The sequence below is a fragment of the Pavona decussata genome, unplaced genomic scaffold (genome assembly GCF_977016875.1).
Source record: "Pavona decussata unplaced genomic scaffold, jaPavDecu1.1 SCAFFOLD_137, whole genome shotgun sequence".
Taxonomy (NCBI): Eukaryota; Metazoa; Cnidaria; class Anthozoa; order Scleractinia; family Agariciidae; genus Pavona; species Pavona decussata.
This window is the reverse complement of record NW_028145550.1, coordinates 3210544-3237765: the sequence shown is the minus strand read 5'-3', so window position 1 is coordinate 3237765 and position 27222 is coordinate 3210544. Positions and strand designations below refer to the sequence as shown.

The 27222-nt window shown below is 38.5% G+C and overlaps 2 protein-coding genes across 4 annotated transcripts; both read right to left on the bottom strand.

The window, feature by feature from the left end:
* Positions 1-765: 765 nt before the first annotated feature.
* LOC146467362 (uncharacterized) lies at positions 766-7130 on the bottom strand. Of its 2 annotated transcripts, XM_085126103.1 has the most exons (5): positions 6331-7130; positions 3593-3937; positions 2970-3152; positions 2127-2309; positions 766-1367 (listed from the first exon to the last, which is right to left on the bottom strand). In XM_085126103.1, exons 1-5 carry the CDS (start codon positions 6413-6415, stop codon positions 955-957), a joined length of 1209 nt encoding a protein of 402 aa, XP_084982229.1. In that variant the 5' UTR covers positions 6416-7130; the 3' UTR covers positions 766-954. The 2 variants fall into 2 exon arrangements, with proteins under 2 accessions (XP_084982229.1, XP_084982230.1); XM_085126104.1 differs by lacking the exon at positions 2970-3152.
* A 4043-nt stretch (positions 7131-11173) lies between these two features.
* LOC146467361 (uncharacterized) lies at positions 11174-26078 on the bottom strand. 2 transcript variants are annotated; one of them, XM_085126134.1, is made up of 11 exons: positions 25687-25733; positions 25552-25614; positions 23721-23824; positions 21686-21847; positions 18051-18164; positions 17782-17895; positions 17214-17327; positions 15776-15889; positions 14097-14210; positions 13121-13234; positions 11174-11980 (listed from the first exon to the last, which is right to left on the bottom strand). In XM_085126134.1, the coding sequence occupies exons 3-11, from the start codon at positions 23803-23805 to the stop codon at positions 11577-11579; spliced, it is 1335 nt and encodes a 444-aa protein (XP_084982260.1). In that variant the 5' UTR covers positions 23806-23824; positions 25552-25614; positions 25687-25733; the 3' UTR covers positions 11174-11576. The 2 variants fall into 2 exon arrangements, with proteins under 2 accessions (XP_084982260.1, XP_084982261.1); XM_085126135.1 differs by lacking the exon at positions 25687-25733 and adding an exon at positions 25964-26078 and having other exon boundaries at positions 11442-11980.
* Positions 26079-27222: the final 1144 nt, after the last annotated feature.

Here is a 27222-nt window from a genome sequence, read left to right as displayed (position 1 = left end):
TATTGCAGTAGTAGCTTTGCCTCTAATTGTGCACAAGTACTTTTTGCCAATTGTTATTATTATTTTCAATTTTTTTTACTTTTTTTACCGCACTGATACTTAAATGGCTTCTTAGCTTTAAAGGGGAAGACGATTCACAGAAAAGCACATGTATCAAGTTTCATTCAGCAACAACACGACGCGAGGAAGAAAAACTGGACGCTTTTTTGTCGACGCGAGGAAAAAAATACGGAGGTTCTTGGAAGAAAAACTGGACGCTTTTCTGTCGATTGACCACGGAAAACCACCAAAAGAACGCATATGCCCACCTTTGCTTTGCTTCACGTATCGGAAGGAATCAGAGTGCGTGTGCATATTTAATTGTTTAATTGTTTATACTTTTAAAAGCATTCCCGCAATGTGGCATGGCGTCCACGAATCCTTGTAGCGTAGTTTGATACGAGTACGGCTTTACGGTTACCACTATTCACTTCTGCATTCCCGAGTTGGCTCATAGGAGCCTTCGATTTTTTAACGAAAATAGCTTAACTTTGCATGTTGCCATAACGTCCAGTACCCACCATTTCTAGGAACTCACTCAGATCCTACACGGGGTATGCGGTAAAGAGAAAGGAATAGCTAACACAAACGAGGCAAAACCAACATAGATTGGAAAGGGCCGCCACACCATCTTCAAAAGTAAAGTTTTCCAAAACTATGAATTTACAACTGTCAAAATTATATTTAACCTTTACCGAACTACACAATATAAATTACGACACTAAGTTGCCAACACCACTTTTATTTTCAGCTGACTCAGCATTCACCCCAAGTTTGACATGTATTGAAAGAATGTAACCCTCTTACAAATATCTTGGTTTACTAAACGGTACATCAATGATAACCAATAGGCTACTTTAACATGGTAACTTTTCTTTTACTGTCTACGGTCCCGTATGCGAGTAGGCTTCGCAGCTATATCATGCGCTTCTGGCAAAGGATAGAGGGGGACGCTCCATAGTTGGAGCAGGGATTATCATTCCACTTGCCAGCATTGCCCCCTCCTCTGTACATTTGGGCACAATTTTCGTTTCCTCCATGGTTGTTCGGTTCTCGGTGTCCCCAAATTTGATAAGATGCAGGTGTTCCATCAATCCATCTAAAGTTGGAGCCACTTCGATCAAGGCCAAGCCACACGCCCTCATTTGATAATCCTTGTTTGTTTTGCATCAGGTCGAAAATGAAGTTCCTTTCTCCGGATGACTTGATCTTAGGGAGGTCTGCTCCCATGCTCTGGCACTTTTGTCGAGCAACATTTCTATTTGGGGTTCGAGTTACGTCGATGTAATAACAATAAACTCCATTAGTAGCCCAACCAGCTGGACAAGCTAAAAAAACAAAACAAAAAATGCCATAACATAAATCTGTCTGACCCTATCGTTTAAACTACATTCTATGACAAGGTCAGGGAAATAACAACAATAATAATTACAATAACAATGTCAATGACAATGGTGACGATGATGACGATGATGATGATGATGACGATAATGACAATGATAATGATAGTGATAATGATAATAACAATAATAATGAGCTTCTCACGAATTGAATCAGATGGAACTGTTGGCTTTGCTTCCTGCAATCGTGTGGTCTATAAACACGTTCAAAAGATCAGTTTTCAATCTTTAAATGCGACTGTACTAATGAATAACCAAAAGTACCATTTGAGGACCAGTTTTGCTGACGGAGCCAAACTGGACCAAACTGTCGTTCAAATTTCAGCGGCAGATAAACACCCATTAGCAGATTAAATATTCCACGTTGAGCGTTAGTGGCCTTTGATGGGGTTACAGTACTCTAATTTATTAACAAAATGGTTTCGCAAGGTACCAAATCAACTTGAGGGAAAGAGAACTAATATAGCACTTTGGCCTGAAACAAATCTATCATAAATACAACCTTTCAGGTTTTCCATAGCGACAAGTGGTCATGCTGCATTCTCGCTTTTTAGAGCAAGTCTTGCAGCCACCAAGCACGGTTTATAGTAAATAAGATGCCTTTAATGTTCCGCTAATTAACCATTAAAAAGAAAATTTTATAGGAACATTCCACCGTTTGATTGTAACTCCAAGAACATTGCTTACGACAGTCCTTCGCGTTGCACTCCTGGGTTTCCTCCGCTGGTCCTAAGCTTTGCTGCAAGCATGTTTGTCCATCTCCTGATGGAGGAGGATTTGTGCAGGTTCTTGAGCGCTTCTGACTTCCCCCTCCACAGGTTACGCTGCATGCTTCCCATTCAGACCAGTTGGTGTAGCCACCATCCACGGCTAAAAGCAAATAAGAGAGACCCATCACTGAAGATGTCTGGCTGCAATTAACCACCTAAGAGGAAATGTTAAACCTTTTTACCCTATCATGAACGGAGAAGAGGGCGGATCCTACCTCCACCAATTTTGGAAACTATAACTTTTTAACATTGTAGCATGCCCCACCAAACTTCGTGACTCCACTTCGTAATTTATCTGGGAACAATTTCTTTTTGGGGGGAGAGAGGGGATGGTAAGTCAATTTTTGTTAAGTTTCATGTTATCGCGGAAACCAAATTTGACAAGGTTTTTCAGAGATAGAAATACTCCTGGTTTTAATGAAAAGAAATTCACTTTGTTATAGTAACTTTTATGTTTTGGATCATTTTAGAGCTGTTTTGTTTTGATTCTGTTGGTGAAATATGGAGACCATCTAACGTTTTTGGGATATCCAGGAATTAAAAGTAACTGATCCAAGATGGTCGGCATTTGGATATCATGAAGTAGTTCACGTCGCTTTCCGATCTCAAAAGAAAATTCCTTCGACGTTTTATTTATTCTCTAATTTCAGTCTCGGAGGTGTATAAGGGGGTGGGATGGAACCTCGTGGACTCAGAATACAAGAAATCCATGTCTAGATAAGATAAGACGTTAAAATGAAATGCAAAGAATGTTGCATACGACAATCCTGTGCGTTGCATTGTTGTGTTTCCTCTGCTGGTCCCAGGTTTTGTTCCAAGCATGTTTCTCCACCTCCAGATGGAGGGGGATTTGTACACGTTCTTAAACGTTTCTGAACTCCACCGCCACAAGTCTCGCTGCATGTTTCCCAGTTGGACCAAGTGGTGTAGCCACCGGCCACCGCTAAAAGGAAATAAGAGGCCCATCTTACAGTTAATGTTTTGTAATCAACCAGTTTTAAAATCGAAAACTGCAAATAGACAAATCGGATTCCCTCTAAGTGAGTTAAGCAGAAAAATTGGACTCCATTTTCATGGAAAGGTACGTAACAGAAAGTAGAGCAGCCCTAACGAGACCAAGTTGTTAGACCACAAAGAGTACTATTAGGGTAACACTGGATCCCCGAAAAGTCCAAAGGCTCCCTCGCGCCATAGGAGGTATATCTTGTTGAAATCTATTTTCATAAACGATAAAAAGGATTCCTCCTCTTTCACGCTAAAACAGCCCACTTGAAAATTACTAAGCCCAAATAGTCCCCATTCGCTAACATCAGACCCCCAAAACGTCTTCGCGTCTCCCGTTACTGATATCTATTGGCATAAAGAAATTCACTCTTAACTTACCGCCGCAACCTTCAGCTTTTACAGACAACTGTTCTAGCAGATTCAAAACCTTGGCTTTGACTTCTTTCTTCTTTGCGAATTTCTTAACCTTAACCAATAGCTTGATAACTTCTATATCCTCCTTGATCTCATTCCCTGCATCATTGCTGCCAGTGCTGCAACTTTCAGCTTTTTCAGATAACTCGTCTAGCAGTTCCAAAACCTTCTTTTTATTCTTCTTTCCGAGCTTCTTCTTCTGAACCAGTTTCTTGATATCATTGATATTTTCCTTCATCTTTTCCTCGAGATTCTCTTCATTCCCTGCATCTTGCTCCGTTGACCTTGCAGACAGTGCTTGAATTGAAACTATAAAAAAGCAAAAAACAAGACAGCGTTATGATTAATTTTTTATCACGATCACTTCAATAAATCCTTTAGCCCTTTCAACTTCAAACTTCAACTTTATTGGGTGTTTGTATAAATTTACATGTACATGTTTTGGCGTCGCAGGTAGAAAAGCTAATCTAGGCAGGCCAGGATGACAAAAAGAAAGAATGACATTAACTGCTAAGTAACAAGGCAGACTGAGCTATAATATCAAAGATACAAGAATAAGGAAAGGGTTTTGGGAGGACTAAAATAATGAAGAACACGGGAGAAATCAATCAACATCCGCCCTGTTTCTTCCCACTTTCGCTTGCCCTTCTTTTCAATCAAGTTACACCACTGGCCTGTTCACAGGCAATCCACTGAAATTTTTTAACCACTCCACGTGCGACACGGGAACAGTAAGTTCGTCTAGAAACTAACAGTTCAAGCTAAACAATTTAAAATAAATTTCACGAATTCGGCCTTGCTTACAAAGCTGCATGGGTAGCAAGTAACGACTCATAAATTTTAGTTCACGACCAGTGTACAATTAGTGCTACCCTTCGTAACTTCAAGAGCACTTTTTAACTTCAAGTGCATTTATTTACGACAATGAAACCAGGAGGGCAGATAGTACGTCCAACACTATCTACTTTGATTCAAAATTGGACGATGACGTTATATGACGTACGAATTTCGTAATTGAATCTTCACAGCTGCTATCTTAGATCCACCAACTTGGATTTCTCCAAAACCTTCGAATTGAGTCAAAACAACCAAAACCAATAAAAAGTGCTAGAATAATGTAAAAGTGCAATAGTAACGAGAATACGCAAATTAAAAAAAAAGTTAAGAAAAACTGAATTTCGAAAAGCATGGCTGGCTGAATGTTGTTGCCATGTAAACATCATGTCAGGTGAAAAATTAAATGTCATACCAAATTATTGTCACATAAGTTGTAGAAAAAAGTTATTAGGCTTGGTGGTGTTTGTTTTCATGTTAAAGAAGTAATGAATATTCAAAGTCAGCGTGTGCACGTTGTGTCTCCCCCCCGCCTCCCCCCTTCAATCCCCGCAAGCTGAATATTCTGTATTTGTTGAGGTAACAGCTATCTACAGGCGCGATAGAGGACATATTGTTTCGAGCAATAATTCAATCCTTGTCGCAAAAATTAAGTATTGCTTTCGGGAAATCAAGATAGCCTGATATTGGCCATCTACTTTTTTTGGCGTGTTTTCCAACCAGAAGGAACGGCAGGATCGCTAAACGAATGCCAATGCCACGCTATCTCGACGGAACACGCTGGGTCAAGAAACAATTTATTACATGAGCAAACTTTCATACATTTGTTTCGGTCAGGGTTAACCTGGAAGTAGAAACGATAACACGCGATCCCCAAATGCACCATAATATTTCTCTTGCATTCACAGTTGACTCACGGGAGACTTAAATTTCGCGATGAGACGAATCCTTGGCAACGATAAACTGCTTCTATTGGGATACAAACCAATGAAAATTTAAGGTAATTCGAGATCCCGGAATGAATTTTGCCAGCGAAAATGTCAACAGGCCGCTGCAAGCCTCATTCGGTGGAATTATTGGATTATGGCTTTTAGCAATTTAGCAGGGCGCTCCCCGAAAACATTTTATTTGGGTTATTTTATCTAGCGTCACTTAAGAGGTTGTGAAAATTTTCTTTCAACAATATTAAGGTTAATATCATATCTAACCAAAGAGCGAAAAGTTAAAATTTTGAAAAGTCTTAACCACGGTCATTTACACTAACCTAAAAATCGGAGAGTAAGTGTGAATTGAAACGTGCAGTCGAGCGTGAGTGACGTATCTACATTAGGTGATGATTCAGTTTTAGTTACAGTCAGCTGTCCTGTAAGTGACCACTCTTGGTGCACGGAAAAGTGGACGCTTACGAGAAAAATCAACAAAATTAGCCCAAACGCGCATCGAATATCTTACCGTACTACCGGCGCTTTTAAATGCCTTATCAGCAACGACTAGGCAAATAGACAACGGTACTAATTTATTCTTGGGTTTTGCAACAACCGTGCCCAAAGAAAATAAGACGACCAGCCATAAACAATTACCGTGAAATGGCTCAGTGGGTTAGCGAATTTCTGGAACGAACGACCAAAAATGGAAAACGCAGGTCTTCGACTCAAAGGATGGAAACGGCGGTCTTCGCGTTTCGGAAATAAAAACAACAAACGAATGTGTCAATTTTCTAGCCTAAAAGCTGGTCGCACTCTGTACCTAAATTGCACAGTGGTCGCTTATGAGAGAGTTTTCGAAACAGAGACACAAATTAAAAGAATATTTACAAAATGGTTGCTTATGAGAAGTGGTCGCTAGGAGACACCTGACTATATGCTTACCTTCAGGCTTCACTGGCTGCTTCGCCTCCATCATAAGGGGTAAAAACATTATGGAAAGAAAGAATACTGTTTCTTTGATAGCCATCGCTGGTTCTGCTGAGAAAAATAATAATAAAAAAGATATCCAGAGTGGCTAGGAAAACGCACAGTTAAATCTATATTAGCGGACACCCTCGAGGCAACTCTACTGTCCGTTTAACCCTTTAAGCCCCAACAGAAATCAGCATTAAATTTCTCCATATAATATCAATGTTTATTCAACCCCTACGGCCATGAGAATTAAGAATATGATCACTAAGGTGAATTTTCTTGATATTTTAATAACTTTTCCTTAGTACTGTTATAAGAAAAGTACAGGGACAAGACAAGGGTATTTGTTCTTTGATAAGAGACAGTCATACAAATGATTTTCACAAATTCGTCGAGTAATTGCAGTTCTGTTCAGTTAGAACAGGACTTAAACCAAAGTAATTACTCTTAGCACCCACAATAGATCTAGACGTAAGCAGCGCTATGAACCAATCAGAATTTGTTACTAGTGCCAGGCGCGGGTAAACGCGTGTGAGCAAGTCAAGTGGTTTTCTTGTCATTGACTGAAAACGTGGGGCGAGTTAATTATTTCAACCAATCAGAGAACGTAGTAAGGCAAATCCAAACCAAACGCAGATTAGTTTCCACACTTAACTGCAAACCGCCCTAAAAAAAATTCAAGGTCTGCACGGTGCTAGATTCTCAGGTATCAATTAAAATTCAAGCCATTTCTCTATTAAATTCCGGCCATTCTTCAGCTAGCAATTAATTGCGCCGGATCTCGAGTGTTTTGTGGTTTTGTATCGTATCAGTGGCCTACTTCTCATTATCCGAACAGTGCCATGTAAATTATCTTCTGAAGATTTCCTAAAAACGTTCGAGTGATTCCGATCTCTTCCGAGAATTTACGAACACTGCTTATCATCTTCGGACGACCCCCGCTACTAGGAGATCCGAACCATATTTGTCAGCAACGTATTCCGTTTTCCGTGATGGTACTGATTCTGAATTTTTTTTTGTGAGTCGAATAACTTTTTTTTCTTGAATTGTTTAATTCTTCTCCAGTTGTAGTAATTCACCCATCAGATCCTTACCGTAAGGTTCAGAGGTTTACCAGGAAAAAAAACTGGATTTAGTTTAATGTAGCAAAAATCTCATTGTAAGTGGCCGTCTCATACAAGTTCTTGGCAATAGAAATGGGCATTTTACCACTTCAGTAGTTCACGTCCGCTTAAGAGAGGTTTCTGCTTAACGCAGGTACTTTCATAGTAAACACAGGAACTAAACAGCGGGGCTTACTGTCCGTTTAATTAAAGGCTGTCGGCTTTTAAAATACAGGTTTGACCCTGTTTAACTTGAGAAAGGAACCTTTTTCACTCTCTGTCCTCGCATCTTACAGACGTCATCGAACAAGGAAGGTAACTCGTAATTTGTGAAACTCATTTTTGTAAGATACTTATAGGATACTTATTAGTTAACATTTCGAGTTTCTTTCAGCGCGGCATGTGTTTGTCATGTTTTGTCAACAGTCATTGCATTTAGTGTTTGCTTGCTATTACATTTTTCATTACTAACTAAACGGCTTTGTTTTAAAATTTAAATTTTGTATCGAAGCAGTATGTCAAAATACCCTGAAATAATAATTTAAAAACCCGCAGATAAAGCTATATTTTAGTACATCTAAGTGTAGCACAAACTATAAACTGTAAACAAGCTTACTCTCATTTTATTTTTCATTTCATTAATCTGCAATAATGACCGCTCACTCACGTTCATAGGACGCCAACACGCAATTACCTGTTAAAGGCGAATTCGAGAAAAACCTGCTAATTTTACTTGTGTATTTCTTTGAGAAACCACGGATAAGGACTGAACAAGAGAAGGTCGAAGTGACGATCAATCATAGACGATGGAAATAGAAGAACATACCCCTAGAAAGGAGAAGGATGGCATCACAAGAAAGGCTCTGGAATGGAACCCTCGAGGGCACAGAAGAAGGGGAATGCTTGAACAGTCACGGAGGCGTACAGTTGTCAAAGATCAAGAAGGCATTGGGTGAACATAGAATGATTGAAAATTGAAGGCAGCAGGAAACAGGAGACGATGGAAGCCGCTTTGGTGGGGCCTCTTGCGCTCCACAACGAGCGAAGGGAATCAAGTCATGTCGCCAGTTACGCTGAGAGTCAAAGTAATTTGAACATTACTTGAATTTCCCAAGGGGAGTTCACCTCCATCTACGTTTTCCCAAGTTTCTCCCTTGTTTGTATTTTAAACAGCCAAGTTTAAGCGAACCTAAAAGGGGTCGCTTTAGTGTAACCGTCGTAAATCGTTCAGAATCTATCCCCATGATTTAAAAATCGTTTGTAAGAAAGAACTGAAGGATGCCCGCTCAGGATGCATTCACGTATTGGGAACTTAACTGCAAGTGTGTAAACAATCGTTTTTACCCCATAACGTCATTATTAAATCACTTCCTATGTCACAAAAAAGTCATCAACAACGGCCCTTTGTAAATGACCTTCGCCGAACATTTGGAGCAAATTTACTGTACCTACCTTGGTTATCGTACTCCTAAATGAACGTAATGATACCACTGTCGATGCCTTCGATCGGTATGAGCGAAGATAAAGACCTGCGAAAGATGGATATGCGGCCAGTAAGTATGTCGATCTTTGTTCGAATTCACACCTTATTATCAACGTACCTTGAAAAAAGTTGATGCTGTAAGCTCCCTACGGAAATGTCCTTTTAAACATTGGTTGGGGAAAAAGACTTAAATGAGGTATACACTTGGTGACTTTGAAAATCTTAGCAATGCTTTTAAGAATTCCCCCAAGGAAAAGGCTTTTCTTAGTTTCAGTCCCCTTACAATGTCACAAGTTTCCAAGGCAACTATCTCGTTACAGATTGACATGCTGCCATTTCGATTCTAATCGTACGTCCCTTAGGTATCATTTTTTCAACCACACGCAACTAACTTTCTCCCGAAAACGGCAATTATGTGAAATCTTTATCGGTTTTAGTTAACCTCTGAGCATTAGAACGCCGTACGAAAAACTTGATGTTTGAGCAATTTGGTCTCGTATCGAACTCGAATTTAATTATTATCACCCCGTTGTTCACCACGCAAAATTTACCGAAGCCAAGATCTAGAGACAGCATGGGGCTTTTTAAACAATATTGTAAAATATCCAAAGCGGCAGTCTCATTAAAATAATTGCTTGTTTAATTACTTTTTCACCGAGCAATTTATAATTAGGCTTGTTACTCCAAACGTTTTCTGCAAACGTTCAGCGGTCTTCGCTAGTTTAGCATCCAGACTCGCGCGGTATAAAGGACATGTGTGAAGAAGGACACCATTGAGGGCATAGTAGTGAATTCAACACCGACCACCAACCCGACCTCCTCACCACTCCCCCCCCCCACCCACCAAAAAACAAAAAAACAAAAAAAAAATCGGCGATAAGCGTCACTAATATTGTGGTTATTGTTTACTTTCCTAAACCGTTTTTGTTTTCTCGTCGTTCCTGCCAAATTCTTTCCATTCCCGAGAAGATAGGAATTGGCACCTCGGTGAAAAAAATTAATAACATGAAATCTGAAATTAGAAAACGAAAAGGCAAAATACGGCCCTCACCCGCTCGCGCTAGTAATAAGTTAGTTTCCTTGATTTCATGGCCATCACCAGACAGACCAAAGCTGGTAAGATTCCTATCTTCTCGGGAATTGAAAGGAACTGGTGGGTACAACGAGAAAACCCAAACGGTTTAGGAAAGTAAACAGTAACCACAATATTATTGGCGCTTATCGCCAGGGGAGAGGTCGAGTTTGTGATCGGTGTTAAAGATCGTAAAGGATAAAATTTCCAAAATTTGTCTTAAGAAACGCATTCGTAAACTAGCTTTTATGTAATGGTAACACTCTGGCATTATATCGATAAATCCAAAATCTAGAGCCACATTTTAAAATAAGTAAGACGTTTGTTTCACTGAGTAAAAGACTTGAAAAAGGTGTTCCATTTATGGAATATTCCTCTTCGAACGATGACGTTTTGTATACGTTACATGCAGTGCTGTAGTGAAAGGTAATGGGTACAACCTGACGATTAGCGTTAAGTGAAAATGAACAACGTTGGGTGGAAAAGCAAAATTCAAAATTCTTTCAAGAATGAATGGTTAAATGTGAGAAGGTTCGAAAAAGGGAGCATTTGAAATTTGTCATAATAAGATTAATTTATGCACGTTTTCTTTACGTTGTATTACGGATCAGGCTAACGGCAACTTTGACATGAAAACGTCGACGGCATAACAGAAAAGTGTTTTACATGTTCCCCTTGAAAGACTTTACTTAGTCATAAAATCAGGGTGCCTTTATTTTAAAACGGAAAACAATGTCGTCATCATGGGGACATTGATTTAAAACCAAGTGACGCAGTCGAGTGGTTTTAGACTCAATAAAACACTTGCTGCGTCTCAGTTTTTTGAACGGCTTCAAAAACGTTCCTGGAAAAGCGTGTATCAAGAGAGTTCATAACAATTATGCTTTTGTGAACGTTGGAAATTAGCATACGAGAAAAACATTAAACACCGTATACTAATAAGGAGGAGGTTTTATCGGGTTTTAAAACCACTGCAAAAGATGGTTTATTGACCATTTGATAGCTCAATGGGCTTTTTGAATCGTCACAGATTTCATCAATCAACCGTTTCCTTTCCAAATATGAGCTATACCAAAACCATGGAAAGAAACTGTCGATAATTGCTTTTATTATATGTTATCGGGCTGCAGAACAGAAACGGAAGTTTTACTACAATAAGTTGCCAACACCACTTTTTATTTTTCATTTGACTCGGCATTTCCCTAAGCTAATTACTAAATATAACTTGAGTATGTATTGAGCGAATTTTACACTCTTACAAAAATCCTGGATTGATTAGTTAGTACATCTGCACCATAGGTCTAATATGCCCCGAGCCCTACAATTACAAAACCAAAGTAAATTGGTCTTGGGTAAAATGCGTCCACCTTAATTATTTAAGCCCCACAAAGCATTCTATCACAAAACGTTTTTTAGACCAGCTGTTATAACCTGGAGAATGCATCATCAAAATCCAAACGGCTACTTTAACATAGTTTCTTTACTCAGTTAGTATTCTCCAATACCAATCGACAAGAGTAAGGTTCCCAAATTTATCGCTAAGAATGAAAAGGCCACTTCATTTCTGACAAACAACATCGGCCTGTTGACTGCAGCTGTTGTCATTCCACTTTCCGTAGTGCTCCATGCGGGCACAATCTTCGCCATAATATCCAGCATTGTTCGGTTCTCCTTCGTTCCAATTATGATAATTTCCCTCAGCTGGTGTGCCATCAATCCAGTAGAACTTATCGTCATCTTTTCGCTCGAGACCAAGCCAAACACCCCTCGAAGTTATGCCAGGGGTCTTTCTTACCAGGTCAAAAATAAAGGCATTTTGCTTGGCTGACTTGATGACGGGGAAGTCTGCTCCCTGACTTATGCATGTTGGCCGGGAATATTTCCACGATCTCCATACATCAGTGAAGACTTTATAACATGACTCCCCGTCAGTGACCCACCCATCTGGACAAGATGGAGGAGCTAGAATTTTTTAAAAAGTATCACATTTGATTAAAACGAAAGGTTGTAACCTGGTAACATCAAATCTGCATGAAGAATGCAAGAAAGGAGCAGTGAGCTACAATCTTGGTCAGATTAAAATAAAAAAATAAATCTCCCCTCCCCCCAAAATCCAAAAGGAATTCGAGCGCAAAGCAAAACGCGCCATTTTTCCATCATTGAAATGGGGGAAGGGGTGGTCTTAATTTTTCATTTGATCTGTCCAAGATAATCTTGGACAGATTAAAATGAAAAATTAAACCCCCCTTCCCCCAAAATTAATGATTAATTCGCGCACAAAGCGAAACGCGCCAATTTTTCCATCATTGAAATGAGGGAAGGGGTGGTCTTCATTTTTCCATTTGATCTGTCCAAGATTGTAGTTCCATTATTACAGTGTTATTAAATCTTGTGTGCGCTAAGCTTACACTAACACCAGCGAAGAGAAATAGAAATTATAGCGGTTACCAATAGCACGTGATCCATCGCCTTCAGGAGAGCCGTATCAAGTTGGTTTTGGTGAACGTCAATCAAAGGAAAGCCGTTGGAATTATTTTGAATTCTTAGAGGATTAGAGGGCATGAAAACTAAAAAAAATGACAGTTTTTACTCTATTTATAGCAGGTAAAACCATGAAAATTTATTTCCAACTGAAGCCAATTTAAACTAGACGCGTATTTACTATTTACACCATAACCTATTTTTGAAATTTCACTGTACGTGATGATTTATGAACTCAACGAAGCAGGAAATGGATGGTGCACGATGAAAACCGCCGCATGCAGTGGGCGAGTTTTATTGTATTTAATAAAATCTTCTTATGAAAGCTGCAAACGGCGTGAAATTAAGCTGCTTTAGGTGCTTGAAATGTTGTCAGGATTCAAAATAATTTCTTCCGCGTAATACCAATTACTAAATCCGATAAAAAGAGTGGGCGGTCGAAGCTCTGCCAAAGCCATCTAGAAAAGCCCGATCTGCCTTCAAAGCTTAAATAATTCAAGTTCTATGGAAAAATATAGAAACTGTTAACAGAGATATGAATGACCCAAATCTGGGCTGTTTTGTGATATCTTTTTCTCTCGGAACTTTTAAAATGGATGAAAGTGGTATCATTCTATTTACCTGTTTCACAGTTGATGCCAGTATATCCAGATTTACATTCACAGCGATAACTTCCAACAAGATTCACACACTTGGCTCCGTTCTTACATGGGCTGGGCGAGCATTCATTGATATCTGAAAGTAAAAGTTGTCCAAAAACACGATAATAATATAATGGGAGTGTCTTATTTATGAAATGTTATTCATAAAGAAGAAAAGGCCATGCTTGAACACACCATCAGACTCCATACGCGCAAAACTATTTATTTAATTTGTAATATTTTACGTTTTATCGCCTTGCACGGTATATATTAAGTTGTCAATTTCTTTTCTTTTCACTTGAAAATGATGGCATGGAGTCATCGAAACGTAGTGTAAAACTTCTTTCGCTTATTTTTATCATTAGATGTTTAACTACATGTAATCTTATATCTTATTCGAATTACACCTTAAGGGGACCAAAACGATTGAGAATACGGCTTTAGTTCATGTTTCCTTACGCTCGACTACGCTGGGAACAAATTGGAAAGCCAGAAGTTACATCTTTATCAAAGGAAGTCCAGTTTTGTTGAAAAATACTATACCAGTGCACTTAAACCGTATATAACTATTTACAGGTGTCTTGAATTTGGCCACGGATAGCGAAGAAGAAAGATGAAGCAGTTTCAAACGATGGAGAAAGTCACTTTAAATCTTCCTTTTAGCGGTCTGGGAGTGTTTCATAAACGAGAAAAGGAACTAATTTTGACTAGAGAGCCTTTAATGCTGCGGCGAAGGGCCACTTGGATTGTGGCTTGTTTCGGACTTGCTGCTTGTGTGTCCTGGCGCACAATCACAGTGAAGTGATTTCGACATCATTCTAAGGATCCTGATTATATTAATTTTGAGTTTTCTGATAGACTTCTCAATCTTTAGAAAAGAGAAGTTGAATCTTACTTCTAAGATAGTGTACCATTGAAACTTTCACAATGACTAAAAGTCGTGTTACTCCATTTACCTGTCTCACAATTGGTTCCAGCATATCCAGATTTACATTCACAGCGATAACTTCCAACAAGATTCAAACAATTGGCTCCGTTCTTACATGGGTTGGGCGAGCATTCATTAATATCTGAAAGTGAAGTTTTTCGTGAGAACAAAAATAAGACATTTGTTTATGTGAATATAATTTATAATTGCCATTTTTTAGCAGCAAAAATGAAGCGAAACAACGTGCAGCCTCAGTTCCGTGTATCACATGGACTGTGTCAACTTTTTTTTTTTAGCAGCATTCTGAAAATCTCCAACAATAGAAGTCCGTAAGTACGTAAATTATGATCATCCGGGTGAGCGTAGTCCTGAGAAGGACTGTTTGTGGTGACTTTGACTGACGTTTTGACAATCTGAGCGGAAGTCATCTTCAGAGTCAAGTGAATTGTGGAACGTCAATAGGTGGTATATACGTCTCTGGTTGTTAACCTGATTGGTCAACAAAGTCCAGATGTTATCAGTCGTTTGTCAGTAAGCCGTGAAGTCCGCTTGTGTTTAGAGTTCATGTACCACTGCGCTGAAACTATTTATGACTGGTTACACTTAGTCTCTTCTGCCAAGGATTCGAGAATGAAAATAAGTGTAACCAAGTTTTGTCCTTGTTATGTAGCAAAAACAATAGAAACTGATCGGGCCAGTTATTTAAACAGAGTTTAAACTTAGGCCACGGCTTAAGACAATCAGTAGGGCTTCAAAATCTGTTTATAGGTGGTTTATCTTAACTAGTCTGGGATGCAACCCTTCCTGTTACCGTCGGCAGTAGACAATGATTAGATATGATTGTTGGCAAAATTGAAAATGACTTAGAACGTGGTTTTGTTAAACACCATCTAAACTGTCTTTTAATACCTGACTCATTATGTTGTTCCCTTGTGAAAATCATTTTGTATCTTTTTCTTGGTGTGATAGGAGTATGAAGCTTCTCTTTCAGAAAAATTTTGACCAAAAACTGTAGCTTGATTTGCTGTTGTTGCTTGTGTGCCCAGGCCCATAATCACAGCGGTGATATGAATATGAATATATGAAAAATATATCTGAACTGCGGGTGCATGATTAAATTGGCTGGAAACCGCTTAAGTTGCATAAATAACTGCGAGGGTCTTACTTCTATTCAATCTTTCACCCGCAGTTCAAATATATGTTTTCATATATTCATATTCATTTATCCACCCTCCAAGGGTATATTACCAACTCACAATATGACCAGCTCCCAGCTGGCTTGATAGCACAGTTGATAGAGCACTGTACCGGCATCACAGAGGTCATTGATTCGAATCTTGTTCTTTCTTTTCGCAACTGCTTATGTTGCGTAAATAACTGCGAGGGTCTTTCTTCTATTTAATTTTTATAGTGACCGCAATAGATGGTAGGTTCTTGGTCTCTTACATCTAAGGTTTCTTATAGACGTCTCAACTTTTGTAAAGGAGAAATTATATTTATTATCAAACTTTCAAGACAGTGTATCATCGCAATTATGACAACTCTTTTAGTGGAAACACTGCATAGATCATTTGGCAGAGCACTCCACTGGTATCAAAGAGGTTTAGTGTTCGAATACCGTTGAAGCCTGAACTTTTTCCAGGCTTTCCTTTCGTACCTGCTTAAGTTACCTGAATATATGATATATTTTACCTCTAACTAATTTACCTGTTTCACAATTGGCCCCAGCGTATCCAGATAGACATTCACAACGGTAACTACCCCAAGTGTTAACACACTTTCCTCCGTTCTTACATGGTTTACGTCCGCATTCAACGATATCTAAAAGCAAACGTTAAGTAGTTAGCAGACTGTCCAATCAGGAATAGTCCTTAAAATAGCCACTCAACATAGACCTGTACTAAAACTAGTGATAATCAAAGATAAGGGAGTGCGGTCGATGACTTCGATGCCAGGCTCTCTCTCCTTTGCCAAGTTGGTGACGATGTCATCCGCCCCTGCCAACTCTACGGGGGATGCAAGATCCATTCATTCATTCATTCGTTAATCGATTGATTGTCCCATACAATCTCGACCCCAAACTCAGTTCGGGGTGCGATCTTTCTACGTCGAAATCAGTTAGATTGAAACCATTCAGCATTGATACAGGCCAATAAATGGAGGAATGGTTCTGTCCCATCACTTTCTCTTGCTCAAAGTAATGCTAATCATTTGACTAAGGTCAAACGTAAAAAAGTGAAAAGACATAAAATGAGAAAAGGCTGTTAAAAATAAAGTTTTTACTTTAAGAGTTAAAAAAATGATAACTTTCTTTGGTGAGTCTGTGATTTTAACTAATAATTTTGCGATTTAATAGGAAAGCTTCAATTTCTTTTTAAAGGGAAGTTTGTGGAGACTGATCGGCGCTGTTTTTTCCTCTGTTTCAATGAGTGACATATGGAAAACCAATTCAGCTACGCTCCTGAAACTTTTTTCAGTATATCGTAATAAAATGATTTAGTAAACTCACCGACTCAAAAAAACTTATTCTTTTTAAGCTCTCAAACTAAAAAAATATCTTTAATGGCTTTACGCAGCTGGTTAACCCATTCCCAGGCAATTTCGGAAAAACCTTATTTAAGTGCAGCAAATGACTAATTTTCTGTTCAGCATTTAAGCAAATTGCGACCAAATTCATTAAAACGCACTACTGAGAAAGTAAGCGTTCTTTCAATCAATGTCACCTGGTGCATGCGTCGAATTCCAATTTTTAAAAGTGTTTGAGCGAGAAGAACATCCATCAGAACAACTTTTCGATATTTCGTACTTAGTTTAAGGTTACCGTATACCTTTAGAGGTGTCTCACGTTCATCCATTTTTCTAAGTAAAATTCCACTATTCCTTTGCCATGTAACTGTCGCCCGATTCATTTGATCGTCCTCATTTAGACATGCTTTGCAACATTTCATTCCACTGCATCAGCTGGTTATCGAAAATACATTTTCTCGTTTAAAATGATCTCGTAAATGTCACAAAAAGCCTTGGTCCTTCATGCTCGTTTGCGGGCGGCAGGGGAGCAGCTTAGTTGACTTTCCCACATCATTATTCTTACCTCTGTTCAGTCAAGTATATGAATTTCTTATATTTCCCTTCCAACTCAATTTACCTGCTTGACAAGTGGATCCAGCAAATCCTGGTTTACAGGTGCAGCGGAAACCTGGGCTTCGATTCTCACACTCTCCTCCGTTCTTACAAGGTTTATTCAAGCATTCATTCACATCTGAAAGCCAAGTTTTACTAGAAGTTGGTTGCCAAGTCTATCCAAGATGAACATGTACCAAAATTTAGGTTGAAAATATTTATTGTTGATACTGGCCAATTTATGAAGTGCTGGCTCTCCTATCATTTTCTCATTTTGAAAACAACTTTGATCATAAGCGCAAAACTAAACCATTTGCTCTTACAATCATGATATATCAAAGCATCTTCACCAGCAAAAAGAACTTTTTAAAACACATCTCTATTCCGTGGATTAAATTATCACAAAAAAATCGCTTCATGAATTTAATGTTTCAGAGTTGCTGACTCACAATCACAGTAGATATCTTAGTTGGCTTATTCTTGTGTTTTCTCACAGACTTTTGAAGGTTTGGAAAAGAGGTCATATCTAACTCTAAATATAGTGCACCGAAGGAACTGTAACACTCAGGAAGAAGTAACAATGCCCCATTTACCTTCTTCACAGTTGAGTCCAGTATATCGACGTTCACAATCACAGCGATAACCTCCAACAAGATCCACACACTGGCCCCCGTTCTTACATGGATCAGGCGAGCAGTCATCGATATCTGAAAGCAAAGGTATTCTTTAAGAACAAAAACATATCAATTGCTCTTTGAAAATACAATTTGCACATTCATCTTCAGCAGGGAAAATAATAAGTCACAATGAGACTTTTCAGGTTGGAATTTTTATACAAAAAACCACTTGGGCAAATAGTTACTTGTTTCGCAGTTGCTGCCGTTATATCCTGACGCACAAAGACAGTGGTAACCCTCAGCAAGATCCAGACACTTGGCTCCATTTTTACAAGGATTAGGCGAGCAGTCGTTAGTCTCTGAAAATTCAGAATATGTGAGTAAAATGCGAAGTTTTTGCTTTAGGAAAATGTGAACAGACATATGTATTTCTTCTTCGCAATATAAATATACCACCGAACAGAAGAATATCACCTAGAAGCGTCTAAATCATGAAGTCCAAAAACTTAAAGAAGAGGTTCACACAGAGTAAAAAACGACGAAATATTCAGTCGCGTTCGGCCTGAAACTGTAACCGACGAAACAACAAGAAATTCTGTGGTGGTCAGTTTGAATCTCGAGTAGTTCTTTTAAAGATTTGCTTTAGCAATACAGTGATGTATTTTGGTATTTGATGACCTTTTAAATTAGAAAGGTTAGATTATTTCATTCACTTTTTGGTCATAGAAATTGAAAATGTGGTGAGCAATTGTGCATCGAAACCTGACAAGAGGCGAAGAATGAAATTTAGTTGTGTTCGTTGTGGTTTTTCGCTTTTTAAAGCGAATGTTAAAACTTTCCAACATAAGCCAAAAGAACCTTCTATTTATTTGCCTGACTTTTAAAGCATAAAATTTTTGTCGCCAAACTTGGCTGAAATGCAGGAAAGGTGGAACGAGTTTCGAAGTTGATATATCACAGAAACAGCATCCGCATGGAGTTACAGACAGTGAACACTTATTCAAAGATTAAAGGGACACAGTCACCTGGTGCACATGCGCATTAGATACCATTTCTTAGCTGATTTGCATATCACACTTCATCACAAGTTTCGCGCTGAGAAGCGCATCCTTTGAAAAATGTAAACAAACCTTGTCGAGTCAAAGTATTTGCCAGTCAAAATTATTATAGTAATTATAGACCTAATGTCATTTTAAAACACTCATTTTCTTGATATCATAATTTACTGATGGACTTGTCCCGGGAAAGTCAAACGTCAACGAATACCTCTGAAGTCGAAGAATCATTTAATCGCGGTTTATTTCGGTATCCGGTCGTGTGAAAAATTATCTTAGCTGTTTCTACGTTTCACAGTGTTTGCATGAGAAGCAAATTGAGTTCAAATATTAGAGAATATATCAATTTTAAAACGTAGCGAATCGACTGAGCTGCAGTGTAGCGAAACAACTTTGTAGCAAAACTACCGGTAAGCTTTCTTTCTGCTTTCAATCATATATTTTGCTTTTATAATTTCGTTTCTACAACTTCTCCGTTATCTTAATTTAGGAACCAAACCCATGTCGTTGCAAGAACGCTTGCTCGACCCGTAGAAAACAAGGTCCTACTGGAGGTTTTCCTTGTCAAGGAGATAATCGACTTTGTACCGAAGCTTGTCTTCGTCTGAGCTCCAAACCAAGCAGCCATGACGCGTAGTTCGAATCGTTTACGAAGATTCCCACCGCACGAACCTTTCGCCAGGTTGAGAAAATGTAATTTTCGAAATATATATAATGGTGATTTGTTCTCCAATGTTTTTGATTGATTTCTCTCGTTATTTTAGTCAACGCAGGCGATTTCTTCCGCCCGGCGCCTTCATGTTTCCCACCTCTTCTATTCATGTTCCGTTGGAGACACGATCCATACTGTTTTTAACCAAATATGATAAAATAATATCATAGGATGAGCAAAAGCATACTCAGAAACAGGTTTCCAGTAAAACATTGAAAATCCAATAAAACACTGGGGAGATTGAAGCGGATTTCTAGATGCCGACGCGCACTTTTGATTTCGGGTTGAGGTGGACGCTTTTCAAAATTGACAAAAACTAGCGTCCAGGTCAGCGCGGTCACAAAGGTGACTGTGTCCCTTTAATGTTAATGTTAAGGATTAATATCAATTCTTAACTCTATCTATACAGGGCTTTTCCGTCTTCTGCGGATTCCGCCCTTTACCCTCCTCCATAACTCCCAGACCTTTAAAACTATGACAATGACAATTGGAGGATAAATAGAATGTCCAAAGATGTTTCCTTTAAGTAATTAGGTAATTACGTCATGGTTGTTAAATGGCGACCATCTTGGACTTCTGGAATATCGCAAAACTTCAGGAAAGAGCCAAAATTGAACGAAAAGTAATCAAAGCCAAAAGAACACTCATATGAGCTAAAAACAGAAACTAGAGTTACAGTAATAAAGCCATTTTTCTTTCCATTTTGTTAAGAAACTGCCTTACAAAAATTGGCTGCCATGGCAACATCGAAGACAATGAACACTGACCGATCACATTCAATTAAAGGTCAGTTCCAGATAACTTTCGAAAAACGTCACAAGGTTTCATGGCGTTTGCTTAAATATTAAAAAAGTTTTTCAGGTTCAAAATCGCAGCGGACAGAGTCACTTTCCCGGTCTAGCTATAGGGTCAGATATGCTGTTAGGGAAGTTGAAAAACAATCTTTTTTATTCGTAATATCGAAGCAAACATACAAACTTCAGCCCCGTAACTGGGTGGTATGAAATGTTTTCGTTATCAGAGTCGATTTTAGAGACGATTAGAGCAGTTTAAGTCGTCGATTTTAGTTTGTTTCTTCCATCTTTCTTGTATAGCAGACAAAGATAATTGTATCATTCGAATAACAGTTTAGTAACCCAAAACCAGCTTTATACTTTTGTATTGTGGAAAAGAGAACGTTGACTTCTTTTGTGCTATTACTACAGAGAACTACCGTACAAAGAGTTAAGGTTGTTAACTTAACTGCGAATTGTGGTTCGGGTGAGTTTTATTTTTTATTTTTTACTGTTACTAATCAGAGCCTGCTAAGCATAAATTAACTGTTCAACTAATAATTAATGGTTTTGTTCAGTTCAATAAATAAAAAGTGATTTGAAAAACCCCAGAGTACTGCACTAACGTTGAACTATTTTTCTGACTTCGTTTCCTCTAATAAAGGCGCCGTTTGTTAATAATTGCTTTGAAATTTGGCCCCCTTTGTGACAGTTTTTCTTTCCTTTGTGTAACCGTATTATTTTATCGGTGGGTGAGCGCTCTTGACGTAGCTGTTGAGTAGAACAATATCGGGGGGGGGGGGGGGGGGCGGGAAGTGATCACGATCACTTGTCTTTTTCCTTTGTTTGCACCTCCATTTAGAGAGAGTCAACGTTGGCCGTTCTTCTCAAACCTGACCGCCCTAAAATACATTTGTACATTTGCCTCAGTTTTGCATCAAGACAGCATCGAGCAACATCTAGGTGCACACTTTTTGCTACGCACTCGCGACACCCGCTTATTTTGCACATCCACATAAGAAAGTAAATTCCGATTGGTTCTTTGGTTTCTCAAAAATCCCCCGCTGTGGATCAGAGTTGTACTCTTCTAGGTGTATGCTTCTACCTCCGAGTTTTATAATGTCACAAGGGAAACTCTGTTGATTAGACTAGAATAGTTGTTTTAAGGCGTATGCTGTTCTTATCCTTAATTAGCATGGGAGCTTCGTTGATAAGCTATTATATATTGATAAGCTATTATATATTAGTATTAGTAAACTTGCATGTTTTTTCAACAATGTAGAACCTAAAAGGCATGCATACAAATAAAGCTGGTTATTGATAGACCCCTCTCCACTTACCGACGCAACTTTCAGCTGCATTTTTAATCACTTCATCAAGTAGTTTCAGAATCTTTTTCTTGTTCTTCTTAATTTTCTTGGTGTCAGCCAATTTCTTAATCTGATTTAAGTCTTCTATTAACTTCTCTCCATTTCCTGCATCATTTTCTCTGACAAGGGAAGCTGCAAATGCAAAATTTTGAAGCAAAACTATGAGAAACATCGAAGTAATTTCCTGGGCAGACTTTCTCTTGGATTGCAACATATTTCTTATATCCCAGGGTACCAGGAAATAGACAAAATCACTGGTCCAATGACCTTTTTAGAAAAGGGCTATAAGCTGCGGATATCTTTCGACCTCTGTGCACTTGGGCATCCGCTAATTAGGGGAATCCACATGCAATCTTGTACTCTTATCTGGCTTCTCCTGATTAGCTGATGCCTATGTTGGCATTTGCCTGCGACTGATCTTTCTATATCTTGATCCTTAAAGGTTTAAGGCTATGAAGGGGTTATTAGGTTTTGCCATCTACCTCAAGAAAGAATTGCTGGAGTTTCCGCGCGAGTAACAAAGATTGTCGCATTTCTAGTGATGTTGTCCTGATGGAGTACTGGTCATCACACACTACTGGTTTTCAGGGGAACGTGGGTTCAAACCCCGCTCAGAGCAATTCTTTCTTCCGTTTTACACAAATGTTTGATATCTACGGAATTGGATTCTCGTTCAACGAGCGTGCGTTGAATAAGAGATGACAGATAGCACTGAAACTAATCTAAGATATTTCATGTTCCGATCACAATTGAAATGAACCACCAGCTCACACGTTTTCCTGTTGTTGATAATACATGACTTATGCTTTCGAAAACGAACTTTAAATTGTGTGTACTGTATTCGTTATTGCACTTGCTGCATAGTGATCAGCATCTAATTTCGGTTTCCAATACTCCTCACTTGATCAGACATATAGGCCACGATAATAAGGGAGATTATAAACAAAGATGAAATGACTTTATATTGATAAACTTGATAAACTCTCCAAACTAGTTTCAAATTGTCACGTGTAAACAGAGACGCGCAGTCCGCCGGCGATCATTGCCATGGTTAATCGACAAACTGCACATGTGCCAAGCAGATCTATGCCGTTTGAATAGGACAAAGCATTTACTTCAGTCAGTGAATTCAAATGAATGTTGGTTTTGTTCGCCACGTTTACCAAAATAAATGAAGATGAACCAGGCCGTTTGGCGTAAAAACGGGAGGATCACGCGTATTAGCATCAGCTAGCTCGCCTTTGTGGCGCTGTCAATTTCCTGTCAATGGCTTCACTGGTTATATTGATTTTTATAAAATGCCCTTGGAGATGGATTGTCCCAGGTTGAAATTTTTTTGTTGTGCGGCGCGACTTTCGGTCGAGAGCCTGACTCAAGCCGACATCAAACTAGTTTTCTTGTAAAATTTCAGTGCTGTATTTTTTCCTCACCGAGACGAGAAAGTTCGAGATGCATTTAATCATCTCGTCTACTTCCATGCTTTCAAATTCTGTCTTAAATTCGTTTTGTTGTTGAAACCATTCTGTAAAATAAAGAAAATATTCTGCGAATTTAATTTGCTGTTTTCATTTAATATTCCTATCAACAACGTCAACATTTCCACCACAATTTACAAGGTTTTTCTTTTACAATTAGCAACGCTTTCTTATCTTGCCTTAAATAGTGTCATCTCGGAATTAACTGCGTCTTTTAGTGCCTTTCGGATTTGCTTTTTTTTTTCTTTCATTGTATTCATTTCTTCCTCAGAAACAAAAAAAAAAAAACGCGAAGCCAGGTGATTCAAAAGCAGCATTAATGACGCAATCCTCGACCAATGAGATCAATGGAATCTTGATAATCACTTGAGTAATTATATTAACAGAAATATATGGAGAAGAGTGTGTTGGAGCTTAAAGGGTTAATTTCCTTGGGTTAAATATTCGTGCGCGAATAATGTGCCAAGATAGCGAAATTAAAAACTACGCGAAATTGGCAGGAATTTGAGTAAGTTATATTGCTTTCTGACCTTCAGGCTTTAAGACCTTCCGCGACTCCATCACCATTGGTAAAAACATAAGGTAAAGAACGAACACTGTTTCTTTGATAGCCATCTCTGGTCGGCGACTGATTCTGGCAAGAAAAAATGAAGGGTCCGTGAGTCGTGAGTAATGCAAGGATTTTTCTGCATCAATATAAAATTTTAGAGGATACTGGAATGAGATTGGTTGGCCGGTTTTTGGTTTTCGTGCAACATTTTTTAACCTACTTATATGACGAATGCTTCCAGACCACCGAAGGGACTATATCAACTGGATATCCGATAGAAGAACTGATTACCGTGAGATTTAACAGATTTTACAAAAGAACGAGTAGGTCAAAATAGGTCCGACTTTTGTTAAGCTAGAATTCATTTCCATTCGTGCCATCTCATGTATGTAAATTGTAGTAAAGGTTATTATATTATGCTTATACCAGAAACGCGGTCTGTAACGAAATTAGGCCACTATGTTTTCTGATCTTCCATTGATGCAAATGGATTTTTCAAAGTAAGAATTAATAACATAGTACCTTTTAATGATGGGCGAGATAAGTTTTAATGATGGGGGCGACGAGTAATTTTAGATGGTTATTTTAGAGATTTTGTGACAATAATCTCGAACGATTTGGACAACGTACACCATTTCAAACCAAAATGCTCCGAATTCTGAAACGGTTCTGAATAAACTACGAGAAATGAAAATGAAACGATAATTAAATTTTTTAGTGAAGAAATTTATATCTGACAACCAAAACAGGTTTCCATCAACACGACGGGCTGACTCGCGTGGTGGTGGCCTACATAAAAAAACATGAAATGTTAAAACATCTTTTTCTCTACTAATTTTCTCTCTTAAGTCAAATTCACTTTTATAAAAGTGATCCAAAGCTCCATGAGAATGTGAGCTGGCCGTTGTTTGCTCGTGAATAAGTAGTAGTAGTATCAGAAGCTGTGATCTGTGACTTTTCTGAATAATTATTCGTGAAATGAGGATTAAGCAAAAGGCGTCATATCTACAATGGCCTTCAATTTCTCTTGGGAAGGTTCGACCATAAATCCATTTTATTGGTGGCCTAGCACGAGTTACTTATTTTCCGTCTTTGTTTGCCGTCTCTCCCACTCCTAGGTTCAATGTTGGATCATCCACGGACAATCAGTAATGCACGTATTCTGGCCGCTGAAATTTACACAACAATGAAAAAGGGTGGGTAGAGGGAAGCGAAGGCAAGGTGAAATATGGCAGCCTTTCCAAGAAAAATGACGAGAATTGTAAGAAAGCAATCAACAGTAGGCGATAGACAGAGACCGGTGATTCTCGAATGCCGATCTTTTAATCCAGTGTCCTTTTCGTCATTTAATCATGGAGACACATCGAGACTCTGATTGTCCGAAGTGTCGCGTGTAGAGACGAAGTCAAACAAGACAGGGTATACGTCGTGAGTCTAAAACACCTAACCTTCATCTTTATCTCTGAACTATGGGATGATCCTTTTATTTCTATTCATTTGTGATCTACTAAGATACAAAAGTTATTTTGAAAATAACGAACTCCAGTTTCAACATGTCACCCTGAAGAAGGCAGCACTGCCGAAACATCAGTGAACATAAGTCGAACTTAATAGCGTAAAATAATACCAAAACCTTTTGTATCACCTGAACAAGACGCTACGCAGTTTTAACAATATTATCAACTGATTTGAAGCTACTGCGACTTAACACCATCAGCATCTACTAAGATACCCTATTCAGCCGTAATTAAGATGTAACAGAGGACTATTGTGCAAGTGTTTTGCGTTTGACATAAATTCATTACGCCTACCTTGAATATCGTAAACGGAATAAGGATCCCGAGCTTGACTCCTTCGGTGTGAAACTTCGAAACCTTCAAGAGATCAATACGCGGCAGCTAGCTACCTTGATCTAAGTTTCAATTCATAACTTACTCTTAACCTACCTGAACTAAGGCTGATGCTACAAGCTCCTGATGGAAATGTCCTTTTCTTCAACAGACAAGTAGATTTAAGAGGAGAAGCGTTTTGGAAAGGAAGCACTTTCATTGGATGCTAGTGGCTTCATTAGTCCACGATTGGCCAGTAATATAATTACGAATTTTGGCCCTTTCTCAACTGTGCTATTTAATTGACAAAGGAATAGCGTGCGCTTCCCCGCCTCCTATACTCGCATTCATGCAATGTTCTTCTAGAAACTAAATGGTGGCACCTTCAATTTACCTTGGAGTGTGTTCAATTTCTTTCTCTCTAAGTTGAAGTCATACTGCCTTTTGGCATTCAGAAGAACCAGCCGTCTCCAAAAAGGTTACATGTCTGAGTGTTCATTGCAATCCTCCCATTCTAGTTGAGTCCCTATATTTGCGCGAATACGACTTTCTTCTACGCACCAAATGGTGTTAACTATGTATTGTGAGTTTAAAAAAAAAACCCGTTCAACATACAAATGGATTATGTAAAAGTTGCTTTTTGTTAAATTTCAGGCGATATTGATGTTTAATTGGCATTCAGAAGAACAACTCGTCTCCATTAAGGTTACCATGTCTCAGTCTTCATTCCAATCCTCCCAATCCGCCTGTTTGTGTGCATGAACGTTCTTCGAGAACCAAATGGTTTTAACTGTTTGTAAGTTCGAATTAACCGCTGAAAATTAGTTTGAATTCTGACAATACTTCATAAGCGTCGTTTAGAGGATACTGTATTTTGAATTAAAAATTTTAAATCGCTGCACGCGATATGTGATGCGTGCGAGTTGGTAAATTATTACGTGCATGCAGCAAAATTTAAATTTTAATGAAAAAGTACATTTATTTTTAGCTTAAACTGGTTCGGAAATCAATCAAAATAGCCAGAGTTTCACGTTCTCTTGGCAGTATCAAATTTTCAGGCTTTGTAACTTTTTGTTAATCGTTGAAAATTGAAACGGCGTATATTAAAACTCAAGAAACGTAAAATTTCTGCTCATGTCGACATTCGGCTTTGCTTTTAAGTGCAAATTTTCCAAAGGCAAGAGACAGCTTGGCTGTTTAAAACAATACCGTTATACGTTCAAAGCGCCCGCCAGTTTTATTGTGTTACCTTTTCGCATTGAAATTGGGTGGTTTGTCAAACGCAAGCTATTCAAATTAACAATTCTTAAGGACGGGGCCTTCTACTAAAAGGTATATTGTGTTTATGATTCAGGACTATGTGGGAAAAACAGATCTTAACAAGGAATATTACAATCATTTTTTATAAGAATAACGACACATTTGAGTTTACAAGACATGTTTTGGTCGTGCAACGACCATCTTCAGTTGAAAGTTGAAGTAATTTGCAGTTACATTTGAATTTATAATGTAATGCCAAACGTAAAAAATTCAAATCTAACTCCGCTTTGCGGGCTTTAATCGAGGCCTTCTCTAGCTTTCGGAGATCTGTGATGATGGTGCCACCAGGATATTTAACTGCTATTCAAATTACTTCTACTTTCAACTGAAAAT

Bases quoted from the DNA above. Each gene is read 5' to 3' on its own strand.
- LOC146467362 (XM_085126103.1), bottom strand. From the start codon at position 6,415: ATGGCTATCAAAGAAACAGTATTCTTTCTTTCCATAATGTTTTTACCC. The intron at 2,310-2,969 runs GTATGCAACATT...ATTTGCTTTTAG, and splicing joins ATGCAACGCACAGGATTGTC to CCGTGGATGGTGGCTACACC. The intron at 1,368-2,126 runs GTAAGCAATGTT...TTGTTTTTTTAG, and splicing joins GTGCAACGCGAAGGACTGTC to CTTGTCCAGCTGGTTGGGCT.
- LOC146467361 (XM_085126135.1), bottom strand. From the start codon at position 23,805: ATGGCTATCAAAGAAACAGTGTTCGTTCTTTACCTTATGTTTTTACCA. The intron at 18,165-21,685 runs GTAAGTGGAGAG...CTGAATTTTCAG, and splicing joins TGCAGCTGAAAGTTGCGTCG to AGACTAACGACTGCTCGCCT. The intron at 14,211-15,775 runs GTAAATTAGTTA...CTTCACTTTCAG, and splicing joins TGGGGCCAATTGTGAAACAG to ATATTAATGAATGCTCGCCC.